The sequence below is a fragment of the Pan paniscus genome, chromosome 14 (genome assembly GCF_029289425.2).
Source record: "Pan paniscus chromosome 14, NHGRI_mPanPan1-v2.0_pri, whole genome shotgun sequence".
Classification (NCBI taxonomy): Eukaryota; Metazoa; Chordata; class Mammalia; order Primates; family Hominidae; genus Pan; species Pan paniscus.
This window is the reverse complement of record NC_073263.2, coordinates 27,211,382-27,225,528: the sequence shown is the minus strand read 5'-3', so window position 1 is coordinate 27,225,528 and position 14,147 is coordinate 27,211,382. Positions and strand designations below refer to the sequence as shown.

The 14,147-nt window shown below is 45.2% G+C and overlaps 3 protein-coding genes across 4 annotated transcripts in view; 1 reads left to right on the top strand and 2 right to left on the bottom strand.

The window, feature by feature from the left end:
- POLR1D (RNA polymerase I and III subunit D) overlaps window positions 1-7,214 on the bottom strand; it is a 45,518-nt gene extending 38,304 nt beyond the window's left edge. Inside the window, exon 1 of the mRNA XM_003818334.6 lies at window positions 7,082-7,214. Coding sequence (XP_003818382.1) covers window positions 7,082-7,107 — 26 coding nt within the window. The 5' untranslated portion in view covers window positions 7,108-7,214. The remainder of the gene's footprint in view (window positions 1-7,081) is intronic.
- LOC103786072 (DNA-directed RNA polymerases I and III subunit RPAC2) lies at window positions 5,641-7,214 on the bottom strand. Its single transcript, XM_008971613.4, has 2 exons — window positions 7,082-7,214; window positions 5,641-6,215 (listed from the first exon to the last, which is right to left on the bottom strand). Exons 1-2 carry the CDS (start codon window positions 7,105-7,107, stop codon window positions 5,840-5,842), a joined length of 402 nt encoding a protein of 133 aa, XP_008969861.1. The 5' UTR covers window positions 7,108-7,214; the 3' UTR covers window positions 5,641-5,839.
- A 1,288-nt stretch (window positions 7,215-8,502) lies between these two features.
- The window catches only part of LNX2 (ligand of numb-protein X 2), a 75,353-nt gene continuing 69,708 nt past the window's right edge, over window positions 8,503-14,147 (top strand). Inside the window, exon 1 of one of the 2 annotated variants that reach the window (XM_034936491.3) lies at window positions 8,503-8,711. The gene's annotated coding sequence lies outside the window, so the exon portion shown is untranslated. The remainder of the gene's footprint in view (window positions 8,712-14,147) is intronic. The other variant, XM_034936490.3, reaches the window with a different exon arrangement.

Genomic DNA, 14,147 nt, shown 5'->3' with positions numbered 1-14,147 from the left:
GGCTGAGATGGGACGATCACTTGAGTCCAGGAGTTCAAGACCAGCCTGGGCAACATAGTGAGACTGTCTCCACACAAAAAAAACCAAAAACAAACAATTAGCCAGGCATGGTGGCACATGCCTGTAGTCTCAGCTGCTCAGGAGGCTGAGGTAGGAGGACTGCTTGAGCCTGGGAGGTCAAGGCTGCAGCGAGTTGAGATTGCACCACTGCATTCCAGCCTTGGTAACAGTGTGACTGTCTCAAAAAAAGAATTAAAAAGTTCAATTTAAATAAGCCCCTCCAATATACATACATGTATCAGCCAATCGAAAATAACTCCAATATCCTACATATCCTCCTTCCCACAGAGTAGTACAATATTCTTTACTATAATTGTTAGGTAAATACATACACAGATTAAAAACAGATGATATAAATTTAGGCACTAATAAAAGTCACAAACACAAGGCTGAAATATACAATTTATTCCTCTAGAAAGGTTCATAATTTTGCTTTCATTGCTGAATAATCTAAGCTCAGGTTTTTAAAAAAATTCTGGGCTCATTCTCTTTTATCCTTGGTCTCTCTCTTCTTGTATTTCTCTGCTCAAATGTTACCTCCTCAGAAAGGCCTTCCTTAACTATTCAGTGTTTTCTCCTTGTCATTATTAGTTTACTACCTGAAATTAAATTTGTTTGCATGTTTCTTTATTGTCTAACTCTGCCATCAGAAAATAAACTGCATGTGGGCCAACTTGTTCACTGCCGTATCCTGGCCCCTAAACTGTGCCTCCATATAGTATGTGCTCAATATTTACAGAGCCAATTAATGAAAACATTCCCTGTAAAGCAAGCAGCTTGGTGAGTGCAGACCGTAAGAGCCAGGCTGTTCACTGCCCTGATCGCCTCTTCTCAACTATCAATTTTCACATCTGTAGCCCTGGATTCATATCCTTGTAAAATACATGAATTCTTCTGATATGGGTCGGGGAAGGAGGTAAGGGTGGTTGCACCCACTAACTCCCACTAGTAAGGACAGGCTGGAGAGAAGAAATGATAAATCCTGCCTTACTGGTTTTTGGTTGTGAGGGAATGGTAGGATAAACAAAGGGGTAAATGAACCTGGATATGGGGCCTTTGGGGTCATCTACAACTCTTCTATTACCCCTCTATAGAATCTGTCTCCAAGTTACTTTTTTTGTTTAAGCATTTTTTTTTGTATCCATCCTTTTATCTCCTCTCTTACAAGTATGCCCTCCTTACATTATACCTGGACTATTACAAATGTCCCCAGCTCACTGCTGTCTTCCAGTTTCCTTCCACTCACCCATTCTGCACACAGGCATGGGACAAAAAAAAAAAAAAAAAAAAAAAAAACAACTAAAACTTTACGGCAGTTCTAGCTCAAGAATCTTTAACAGCTCTCTTACACTGGAAAAAAGGAAACCATTTATTCCTGTTATTAATAATAAGCCGCCAATTCTTATTTGCCATCTTCACTGGCCAACAGAATGAGTGCTCATGAAAGAATCGATGTTTCAGCAGTGCCTTTCACCCATCCCATTCTGAATTCATCACATAATACTCCACACTGCACATTCGGGCACTTCATTGTCAATACAATTGGTTTTCTTTTTCATGTGTACAGCTCTTGTCTGCCTTCTCCAAAACCACAGAAGGGTTTTCAGGACAGACTCATAGTGTCTTATTTCCACCATTTCTCAGGACTGTGCTACTATTAGGTACATACTTACTGTATAGTTATATAATTAGAGATCTAATAATCCAAGTTTAAGAATAATTTCATCATGAGAAAAAAAAAAAAAACCAGACCCACGCAGTAACTGTACCAGGATAGTTTATAAAGCAGGAAAAGAAAATAGCAACATTAAGAATTTGAGCAAGAAAAGGCTGGGTTTGGGGGTCTTAATAAGTACTTGAAAGCAGATGGGTAGATTTGGGTAAACTTCCTAAGAGCCCAGTTTAAAGGTTGTTACAAAGAATGACTCTAAATTACGCTAACCAAAAAGATGACTTTTGTCTAGTGATCTGGAGACCATCTAAAATCTGAATAACGTGTTTAAGGGAAACTAAAAGAAGGGTGGGGAGTGGTAGGCCACGGAACTTGATATGCTTTCCTATCTCTTGAGATGCAAGACACTCTTTGGGTCAGTACTGAAGAGACCACTTTGTAGACACCTTTCCATCTCTCGAGATTCTGTGTGAACCTGTGCATTATGCCAACTAATTAGAGTACTTAGATGTTACAGCTATATGCAATTTGTAAATAATTAGCTTGTAAAGTACTTTGAAAATAGAAAGTACCAGCAAGTACTCAGAATTACTATATGTTAAAAGCCTTTGGTATATATTTAATAATCAGCTTTTTAAAAGTCACAGTACTTTACAGCTGAAGAGAATTTCTGATCTTGAATCACTGGCATGAGTTTATTTAGAATGAAATGCTATTGGAGTGCAAATCAGATGCGGATTAACTTTTCACAGGATATATAAGATTCACATTCATCTCCCTAGTCCTTTTTGGACCAACTCAGCTTTCCCTCAGGTCCCTACAGACTTTATGCAGATTCCTTTCACATATACAAGACTCTTGGTTAACCTGCCTGCCCCGTTCTCAGTTTCTTCCCTCCACCCAACTGCCTTCTGCAGGTGTTTTGTATGAACCCGTGAGTTTATGGTCACCCTAAAGACATTCAAGACTGCATGCTACGCGATCAGTCTAAATTCTTTTAGGTGCAATGAAGTCGTGATGTGGTGAGCGGTCGCCTCTGGCTGTGTTTCCCACTGTACTTCATCTATCATCAGTCTGTACCTTGATGTCCACTAATTAAACTTTGTTTTCATCTCCTGACAGGCCTTGGTTTAGAGGAATTAAACTCCAGGTAAGTCATTCTGTTTACTATCCCCACAGGCAAAGTTTTGGGAGAGGAAAAAAGTTTTTAATCCTTTTCCACATCCTTTTTGAGCTTCCTTTTATCTTCAAAGGCTAATGCCCTTAAACAAACATTGACTTTCCAGAATTTCTTACTATTACCATAAGAGAATATGCTGTATCCTTGCCCTATGACATCCCTGCTCCCGCCTAAACTCACCTCTTCCAACGTCTTCATGTGATTCTTTTATTGGAAAACCAAACTAAGCCATTCCTCTGTATAATGAGTGGTAATGTTTACTCTTCTTAGGCAGTAAACTAATGCTGTTACTGCCTAGTGACCTCCATGTTAACTCCAGGTGACATTTTTCTATTCCCTATTTGAAACCCTTGGCTTCCACACCCTATTTTTGCACTTTCCTACCATCACATTGACCCAAACTTACAAATACTCTTATCTTTAACTCTTCTTTGACCCAAACTTTAAATACTGAAGTTGCCTAGGGCTTTGTTCTGGGCCCATTTCTTTGTCACCCTCTATTTTTTTTTTTTTTTTAAATCAATTTATGTCATCTTTATGGCAAGGACTCATAAAATTTGTCTCCAGCTTAGATCTCTTCCACGATCTCCAACTCACATAGCCACTGCTTACAACGTTCACAAATGAAACTTTTGACTCCTATCATCTTTTCCACCTCCCAATCTATTTTCCATTTTAAGCTTCCCAACTTCAGTAATTGGCCCCAAAGCTAGGCAGTAGTCATCTTTGATTCTTCATCTTCCACAATTCCTGAAGTGTACCAATTCTGTGCCAATTCAGTTCTAAAATATACCTCAAACCTACCTTCTCTTCTCCATCACTAGCTTCTACCCTTCCAGGCCACTTCAACTCTTTATAGTGTCTCTCTCTGCTTCTACTCCAGCCTCCCTATAATTCATCTCCCCCCACTCTGTAATCAAAGTAATGAAGATGTCATTCCCACTGTACCTAAAATCCAAAATCCCTACTACCCCAACTCTTCCTCCCACGGACTCCAGAGGACAGGCCCTTCTCGTCTACTGTGCTACAAAAACATGCAAATCTTTGTTCAATATCTTCAGTTCCTCATGCCACCAGTTTTCTGCTTTAGGACCTTTGCACATGCTATACCCCCAGAGTGCATTTTCTCTCCTCTTTGCACAGCCAGCTCTCTCCCTTCCTGTAATCTCTAGAACACCTTTCCTAACTTCGTGCCTAAAGTAGATTCCTTTCTCATGTTTTCTATCTTGACCCTAAATTTGCTGCTTTTACAGAATTACAAGTTTTTAATTTTATATATATTTTTGAGAAAAGGTCTCCCTCTGTCACCCAGGCTGGAGTGCAGTGGTGTGATCATGGCTCATTGCAGCCTGAACCTCCTAGGTTCAGGATATCCTCTTGCCTCAGCTTCCCAAGTAGCTGGGACTACAGGCATGTGTCACCATGCCTGGCTACCTTTTTTATTTTTTTGTAGAGACAGGGACTCCCTATGTTGCCCAGGCTTGTCTCAAACTCCTGGGCTCAAGTGATCCTCCCACCTTGGCTTCCCAGGTGTGAGCCACCATGCCGAGCCTCACAATTTTTTTTTTAAGGGGCTCTTATAACACATGCTTTATGAGAACAGGACTTACTCTGTCTCATCCACTATAACTATGTATCTATCCCCAAGGCCTGGAACATACTAGTACTCAAAAATATGGATATATCTTTAAAGAAGTTGACTGAGTGTAGGAAATGTAGGCTCTATGGCAGGCTAGTGTAAGAGGTCAGGTTTGAGGGACTGAAAAGCTGCATGCCATAACTACTTACATGAATTCATAGAGTATTTACTAAGTGTCCACTACCTGTCAGGTGTTCCAGGTACCAGAATCATGTTGACCTCCAAGTTGGTTTAGTGGGTAAACAAGATAAGCACTACCAATAGCATAGTAAATGCCAAGGCCAGGAAACACAGGGTGTAATGAAAGCACAAAGAAGTACCCAAACTAGGCTGAGAGGCCTGACACATAAGCTTTGACTTAAGAGTATGGCAGGAGTAAGACTGGCCCAGGAAGAGGGGATAGATAAACAAGGCCCCAAAGCACAGAGCACTGCCGGGTGGGGTATGTGTTTTCCAAAACAGTCATTTCCCCTATATGGAATTTTCCTTCTCCTTGGCTTTACCTTCTCTCAAATAGGGCTTCTTCTACATTACCCTAGGCTATACCTACTTAAGGACTGAAAATGTTTTCTAGTCATCCCAATTTTCTCCTTCTGTAATATAATCAAAACATCTTACCTTACTTAGATCATGACTAAGTATATCCCAAAATTCAAGCAGTAAACTGGTATCTTTCCTGTAAATGCCTCAAAGATGGAGCCTTACTCCCTAAAACTCTCATGTAAAACCAGAATTCTCACACTTCTTCCAAATTATTCCCACCCTTGCCCAGTCTACCAATCACAGCAAATGATGCAATTCTTTAAAAGCCAAAAAGTTTAGCAAGAAGCCAAGTCCCCACCCCAATCTTCTTTCCTTCTGTTTTTAAACTAACAACAATCTAACTGGGGTCATGGTTTTTGTCTCTTCCCTTACCCCCACCACTCCAACTACAGACATGGATATATACTCCTTTTAATTCCCATGATCACAGTTCTTGTCTAGGCCTCTGATATTCTCAGTTTCCTCATTTTCAATGCTGGCTTAATTAGAAAAAAAGTCATCCTCAAGGACCATTTGGTTGCATGGAACAGAAACCAGTCAAACTAGTTTAAATAAAAGAGGGAATTTATTAGAAGAATACAGAGGTTCTTGCAGAGATTCCAACAGCTGCAAGGGGTCAACAGCTAGAATCACGCCTTTCTGAAGGACAGAGTATGCTGTAACCACAAACTTCTAATTCTGGGTTCTGCACCATCAGGAAGAGAATATCCTACAGGACAGTTCTCCTTGTATACTGCATAAAGGACTAGAATGTGCATTCATTTCTCCTTGCTTTTTGATCCTTATAGTCCTTTATGCTGGCCTCAAACTTGTCAAGCACATGTTGGCAGACATTCATGAGCTCATTCAGGCCTCTCTGAAATGGCTCAACAGCTGGAAGGGTACCTCGAGTCTGAATGCGTAAATTAATTTTGCTCTCTGAAGGATGGGTCGTAGTGTAACCACAAAATTCCACTTCCGGGTTCTTCATGATCATGTAACGTAGAGAATTTCCTAGGGTATGGTCTTCCTCGTGCAATACAAATGTCACACAGTGTCTATCTGTTCCAGCTGCCTGGACCATTTCCAGGGCTGTCTTCCTCTCGCCTTCAGCCATTGAGGTCTTCAATCCAGATATTTTTCTACACACATATTTTTTATAAAAATGAGATCATACTGAATATTGTTTTGTAACTAGCTTTTTCTCATTTACTATATCACATTGCAACACATTATTATTAATCTACTCCAGCTACACAGAATTATTCGCCTCTCATTTTCCTGCCTCCACAAACTCTATCAATAAATATTTAATTTATTGCCTCCAGTTTTTCCCTGCTCCATTTGACCATCCACACTGGCCACAAGGGGAGTTTTCTTAGAAAAACACAAACTTAAGTGTTTGCAAAAATATTTTTTGGTAGAGTCACAAGCAAGGGATAGGATTAGAATAGGACTGGTCCTGCTAGAGGATGAAAAGGGGGTTGAAAGGCATAGAAATCCCGATTGCTCTAGTATAAAAATACAGGATACAGATGATCAATGTGCAGGCCCAACTACGGCTTCCATTTTGCAAGAGAAGGAAACTAGGAGAATGGAAGGTTCAGGAGTCAAGCAGCAGGGAGAAAAAGAGCTCAGCGCACAGAGTGGCTTTAGGAGCAGTCTGCACATAGAAAAGAAGGTGAGCCGTAGTTACAGGGACAGAGGCACGAGTACCGTCCTCAGGAGCAGAGGCCCGGGGCGTGATTTTTACACACTGCTGTTGTAACGGGGGTGGGCAGTTCGGATACTTAACTCTGGTCTCCCAACTTGTCTTCCCTCCTTGATAGCTAGTGTACCTCTCAGCCCCTCAACTGAAACACATTCATGTCTCCTCCCCACTTCTCTCTCCATGCTTCTTCTCTGCGCCCCGAGTTAGGCCCCGGCTGCCAGGCCAGGCAGCGTGCCCCTCGGCCACCCGCTCCCCTTGGGCGCGGCCCGCTCCGCCCGCCTCCTCCTCGGCCGTTACCTCTCCAGCTCCTGATCCTCTTCCATCGCTGGGGCGGTTTCCGGATCCTCAGGTGGTGCTGGCGGATCGGGGGCTCTGTCCCATAGCGCGAGGCGCGGAGGCGAAGCAGGAAGGAAGGACCGACCGACGGAAGGCGCGGAGGACGGAAGGAGGGAGGAGGAGCCGCAGCGGCGCGGCAGGGCCCAGCCGCGGGGCGGGGCATGAGGCTCCGCCCCCAGGCCCCGCCCCGACGCGGGGTGAGCGGTGGCTCGCGGCCCGGCGGCTCACCTGGACGACCACGCGAGGCCACTCGCGGCGGGGGGGGCAGGGGGCGGGGCCAGCGCCGCCTTACCCCTAGGCCCAGACAGGCCTGCGGGCGCCCTGGCTCAACTCTGGTACCTTTCCCCAGGTGATGGCGAAGGGGCGCGGCCTTACCTGCCGCCCCCAAATCACTTCCCTTCCCAGTGGCAAGTCCGAAAGCGGCCCGACTTCCCAACTGGGGCAGTGTTGACCCAGGATGGCCCTTCCTGGGACCCCGGCCCTCCCGGGCCTTTTGTGGGACGACAGGCTTAAACTGTAGTCGGTCAACACACCTTGAAGGGGGGGGGGTCACGTGCGAGATGAGTCACCACAGAATACGAAGGTTGAAGGCGGTATTTGTCTCACCGGGGAGCTTGCAGTTGCATTTTCAACTGGGTCAAAAAAGGGCAAGAAAGAAATGTCTCTTTTGGGGGAGTGAGAGTTTGGGAGAAAACTGTTTCCCACCTTATCCTTTCCGTCCTAGGATTCCTTCTACCCCCAGAGCGCGTCCTCTCCGGCTGTAGACTTCCTTTTCCCTTTCTCCCCAGTGGCTCCTCAAACCTCCTCACCTGCGGAACCCGCCCTCACCTTTGTTCCCAGGCGCCCAGCCCCCGCCTCGGCAACCTTTCGCCGCCCAGGCTCGCTCTCCACCCAGCTCCCTGCATCCCGGCCTTCGCTGTGCTCCCTCAGGTGCGCTTCCTCTCGAATCGGCCCTTCTTGTCCCCTCGCCGCTGGCCCCGACCCTGCCCCACTCCAGCTGTCCAGCGCAACTACGTTTCTGCTTCCCTGCGCCACCTGTTCTCCTGGCCTCCCCCCACCCCGCCCCGCGATTCCTCTGGATGTTCACTCCTTCCCCAGCTGTGCCACTCTTGGCGGCGGCCGGGGGTGCGCGCAGACACCTAGCCAGCGGGGCTTCCGCAGGGGAATCAGGCGGGCGGCGGGGACAGCCCGGGGCGAGTGGGGGAGGCGGGCGGCGAGGGCGGAGTGGTCTCACTCTAACCCGGGAGTGACGGGCCCCTTCTGGCCCGCCTCCCGAGCTCTCGGATAGGTGAAGCCGCCCTCTGGTCCGCCCACCTCCCTCCCTGTGCTACCTCCGATTGGCCCGGGTGCGGGTTGGGCCGCTCGGCCTTGGCGCTGCCCCCGGGAAGGCAGCAGGGGCGGTTGAGAAGTGAAGTCTTGGCCGGAGTTTGCTTCTTGCCAGGAAATCCGCGGCGGCGGCGGCGGCGGCGATTCCTGGCGGAGCGGAGCCGGGTAGGCTCTCCGCTCCCTCAGCGGGCCGCGGAGAGCGGGAGCTGGTGCCGAGCAGCGGCGCCAGGAGCCCGTGCGCGGCCCGGGCAGCCGCGCTTTCCCAGTGAGTAACTTTGCCCTGCCCGCCTCGCTGCGCGCCCTCTCGCTGGCTGCGGGCAGCCGCCTCAGGTGCGGGCGTCAGCTGGGTGTGGGGCAGCGCCGCGCCCCGGGAGGCGGCCGGAGCGGCGCCACAGCTCGCCCCGGAGCCTTGGTCCTTCGCGACTGTCTTCGCTCGCCCGGGCTGCGGGGCTGGCGTGGACTCGGGTGTGGGGCTGGTCCAGGAGGGAGAGTCGGCGCCCGGTGCCCGCCGCCTGCAGGCGCCTGGGAGGCGGGCGGCCTCCGGTTGTTAGCGTTTGCTGGTTCCGGCCACCGTGGTGCAGATCTTGGCGTCGTTTGCTTCTTAAGGGAAGGGAGAGGTGGGATGAGTGTTTAAATTTCCTCTGTGTGTGTGTGGTGTCGGCAATGAGAGTGGCACTAGCTGCCTTTATCGGGTTTTGTTCCTCTGGAAAGGGATGGGCAGAGATCATTCCCTCCGCCCCAGCCTGTTGCCTGTGAATTCTCACCTTTCTCTTTAGGCTGGAGAGGGTGGGAGAGAGATTTGACATCTTCCGGGGGTAATTTAAAAATATGAATCTTGATTTGGAAGCAGTTGCACACAAAGCATCATTCAGGAAATACATCACTCGCTTTTCAAAGCTTTATGCCACGTTTTAAACAAGGACTTTTGACTCATGTAGTGTTTCTTCTAGTATTTCAGTTTCCGTTAAGTTTATGAATCCAGACGTTCGTTTGTACGAGGAGCTAAAGTATACTTATGCATGGGCTTTGCTGTGTATATTATGCTTTTTAAAATCACAGAAATCAGAAACAAAGTTGAGTGAAAAGCGGTGGCGGTGCAGGAGGAGGAACACTTGTGAGCTCCAGCTTATTGGAACTGCCTTTAAGAATTTCACGTTCTTGCGGCAATAGTACTTACTTGTAAATTGGCCTTCTTCCCAGGACAGGTTTTGATATTTCTTTTGCATGTACTTCGATGCAGCACTAATGAAGTTGGATCTCAGTAGATCAATTTTATTTACTTTGCTAGATTTGATTCCCACCCCCACACCTCTTTAGAAAATGGACTTTGGCAGGTAAAGAAGGAAGCGGGAATCTGGTATCCTTTTTGGCTTGTCAAAGCTTTGTTGAGCCATGAATAACAAAGTTTTGGCTTTTTAGCTTGTCCAAGTCCCACATGTGAGTTTTCCCATGGGGTAAAAGTAGGCCAAATGAGAACCAAAGTAGAATAACATCACTTTTAATTCGGCCCACTTGTGTGTTACATTCTCCATATATCTTGTTTCTCTCATCAACTTTGAAATTTTTTCATTATTCATTTAGCCACTGATAAAGTACCTACTGCATGCCAGCCATTGATGGCGGGGGTTGCTTCTTGCCCAGTTTTCTCATTTGGAAACTGATCCATGCCTTTATCCCACTAGTTACCCTGAAGTAATTTGAACTTAGGGAGCATTTCTGCCTGGAGACCTGTAAGAATAGGTGTTACGTAGGCACTTAGTCTTCAGATTGGTTTGGGATTTCGTACATTGTAGGCACGTAGCACGCAGGCCACTTAAAAATAAATGTATGTGTCTTTGGGCTGTTGTATTACGAGCTTTGCATATGGGCTTGTCTGGCCGAAGGACCCAGTGTCCGAGGTGGAGGTAGTAGTCAGGGACATGTATTATTCATTTCAGAACACTTGGCACCTTTTCTTGCTTACATTGGGCACTAAAATATTTACTGAATTGACTTGAACAGAAAAATGAAGGATTTTTTATACCAGATTAAGAAATTTGGACTTTATCCAGTCAGTGATACTGAGCTGCTAATTTTAAGCAGGAGAATGTCATGATAACGGGTAAGCATTCCAGAAAGATATCTGCAGCGTCTGGAGGATGGTGGGCTTCCAGATGGGCGATATGGAGACTAAGTTGGAGGCTGTTCTAATGGAGGGGTTAAGTGCTCAGGGATTCTCTATTCAGATTACCTGGGGTGGAATCAGGCTCTGTCATACACTGAAACCTCTTTGTTCCTTAGGTTTGTCATCTCAGAGTTTGGGGGATAGAACTGGAAAAAACATGTCTATTACTTAGAATAGTGATTGCCAGATAGTAAGGACTTAGTAAATGCTAGTGTGCTGGCAGTGGAAGGAGAAATGACGTGGTGTTTAAGAGGTATGACTAGGAGGCTGGACTAGATAAGTGACTGGGTAGGCTTAAGGAGGGAAGGATGAATCCTGGGTTGTTTGACTTCAGGCATTGATTGACGTGTACTGGGTAAGCTGGCTGTGAAATTAAAACGGGTCAAATTCTAATTCTATTACTTACCCTTAGAATAACTATCCTGACAGAACTTTGATTTCCTAACATTTGGGAAATGATTGTCGTACCTGTTGAGTAGGGTTTGAGGAATTATGCATGTAATGCCTTTGGCAGGGTACCTAGCACATTCCAAGTGCTCAGTAAATATTAGTTGTTCCTTTAAATGATGACGTTAATGAGCTAGTGGAATGTTGGAGGATATGAGAAGGAGCAGTTAAAAACAATTGATGGTAGAGGTGTAGAAGGGAAGATAAGTTCAGTTTTGGACTAATCTAAGGAGGTGCTAAATGGATGGTTGAGAGATCCATGATGCATTTGTTGGATAGTTGTGTCTCACAGGAGCTAGGAAAGAATAGAAAAGAAAAAGAGTTCACAGAAAGGCTTTATGGGTATGGTAAGCTTTATGAGAGATTTAGAGGAAGGGGAGGGTGAAGGGGTTCACAGTGGAGTGATATCAGAAGTGTTGACATTGAATATTAGGCATTTCTATCCTTAAAATATATTTTGGCCACCATCAAAGAAAGGAGGACTCCAGGCTCTTGTAATCTAGTTGGCTCTTTGGCCTTCTTCCCCTCTTCTTTCTTTCCTTTACCATTGACACCCGATATCTTTAAATTGTATTATGAGGAACTATTTAACTTTCCTTCCTGCTTACAGGGCTAGAGTTCACAGGCCCACCTTCCTCTATCCAAATGCATCTAGGTTTTTAAAAAAGAATCACAGGTCTCATTTCATAGGTTCTCCTCTATTTAGGAAGCAGTGTTGTTTGAAAAAGTAATATGTATGTATCTTGCATGTAGAATTAGAAGACTGGGGCAGGCCTACCTAAATTGACCCTGTAGGAGGGCCTGAGAGTCTTACAAAACACATCCCTTTTAGCTTTCCTGGCATCTGTTTCTTTTCCTCAGAAAATACAAAGCAGTAGGAAAATCTGTGGTTAATAAGTTATTTTGTTTGGTTGGATTCAGAAAAGGTGGCTATTTTGTGTATTAGCCTTCTAAGAAGTTATTAAGAGGAATTTTTTGGCCAGGTGCAGTGACTCACGCTTGTAATTCTAGCACTTTGGGAGGCTGAGGCGGGCGATCACGAGGTCAGGAGTTCAAGAGTCCTAGACAAGCCTGGCCAACACAGTGAAACCCTGTCTCTACTAAAAATACGAAAATTAGCTGGGCGTGGTGGCAGGTGCCTGTAATCCCAGCTACTCAGGAGGCTGAGGCAGGAGAAATAGCTTGAACCCAGGAGCTAGAGGTTGCAGTGAGCTGAGATTGCGCCACTGCGCTCCAGCCTGGGTGACAGAGCTAGACTCCGTCTCAAAAAAGGAATTTTTTAACAAGCAAGTGCTCATGACGTTACAATAATAAATTGTCCTCTAGTTAGTATGCTTTTAAAGAAGCAGGTGTTGTAGGTTCTATCCTTTAGAATGTATGCTTCCTAGAGCTGGGATCCTATCTATTTTGCTAACTGCAGAATCCCTAAGTACTTAAACAAATATTAATGTATTGTAAACCAAAAATAAAATTCTAAGCTTCCCCCTCTCCCCAGCCATCTGAATGGACTTCCTCCTCATCCAGGAGTCTTTTAAAATTTAACCTGAGAGACAGTTTCAGGCCATGATTGGGAAGTGGAGGTCGGACATGACTTGTTATACCTCTCTGACATTAACATTAACATAGACCTTAAGTCCGATAAGAAACGTTTAACTACCACCTATCGAAGCCTACTACCTGAAGGCTTCCTCTGAAAGTAAGAACTTGGGTCTCCACAATCCTTTGTCTTAACCCAGACATTCCTTTCTGTTGATCCCAGGGCTTTAGACAAACTCAACCGACTGTCAACCAGAAAATGTTTAAATTTACCTATGGCTTGGAATGGCACTCCCCGCTACCCCCCCAACCCCCCACCCCACCCCCGACCCCCTGCAATTGTCCCACCTTTCTGGACCAAACCAATATATTTCTTAAAATTTTTTGATTGATGTCTCATGCCTCCCTAAAATGTATAAAACCAAGCTGCACCCCTACCATCTTGGGCACATGTTCTTAGGACCTCCTGAAGGCTGTGTCATGGGCCATGGTCACTCAGATTTGGCTCACGATAAATCTCTTCAAATATGTTGCAGAGTTTGACTCTTTTTGTTGACAGCATGCATTAATGAACAAATTGGATCCAAATTGGCTTTGATCTGGCTTGGCTCACAGACTTCTCCAAATCTTTGAAACAGTCATTGGTCAGAGGGAAAGCAAAAGAGAATTGATCCAGTGAGGAAGCTTGAACTGTTTCCTGTTCTTATAGGAATATAGAAGAACTGCAACATTGATGGCTTATGATTAAACTATTTTATAGAGATAAAGCTTTGTTCAGAGGTAAACTGACAATAGCCGCATCATAAATTTGTCCTCTGTTGGTTATTTGCAAAGCACCGGGGCAGAGCCTCTGAAGTCTCGATAAAGATAGCTGGAAAGATAGGAACAGAACTGTTGTGGAGGATAGGATGCAAGCATAGCTTATACGTTTAATCTTTCCAGCCTGGAGATTTATGAATGATAATTTTGACAGTCATTTTCCCTCAGTGGAGAAATTATGCAGGGAAAAATTATTTTTTCTTAAAAAATCAGGCTGAGCAGGAGAAATGAGGAATAGAAACAAATGCAGAAAATAGGCAATAGACAAGTAACATACCATAAAACAATCATTGTGTGTCTGCTTTAAAAGCATACCACCTTCATATGTAAAACAAATGAGGGTTTAATTTTTTCTTTCTTGAAGAGTAATCTTAGAATTATTTTAAATAACAGATTGCTCTAAAGTATGTAATAGGGCCCAGTGTAAAAAGTGTTGATAGCCAAGTTTCGAGGACCTATATCTTATGTGTAAAATAAGATGTATTTGGCTATATTAAAGCTTCTGTGATGTTGTGAAATATATATATGGTCTTTATCCCTGTTTCCTGGCATACAACTCTCAAATTCCTTGGAATCTGCAAAGCGCTAAGTGTCTTTGTATGCTGATGAGTTGACTGAACAGCTGGCAGCCCCTAGGTAGCTTCAGGATGGGCCCTGGGCACTGGAAAGGCTGGATTAAAGGGTTAGGACTGTCAGCCCCACCACCACCCTCCAGGGAGGGCAGAGGAGCTGAAG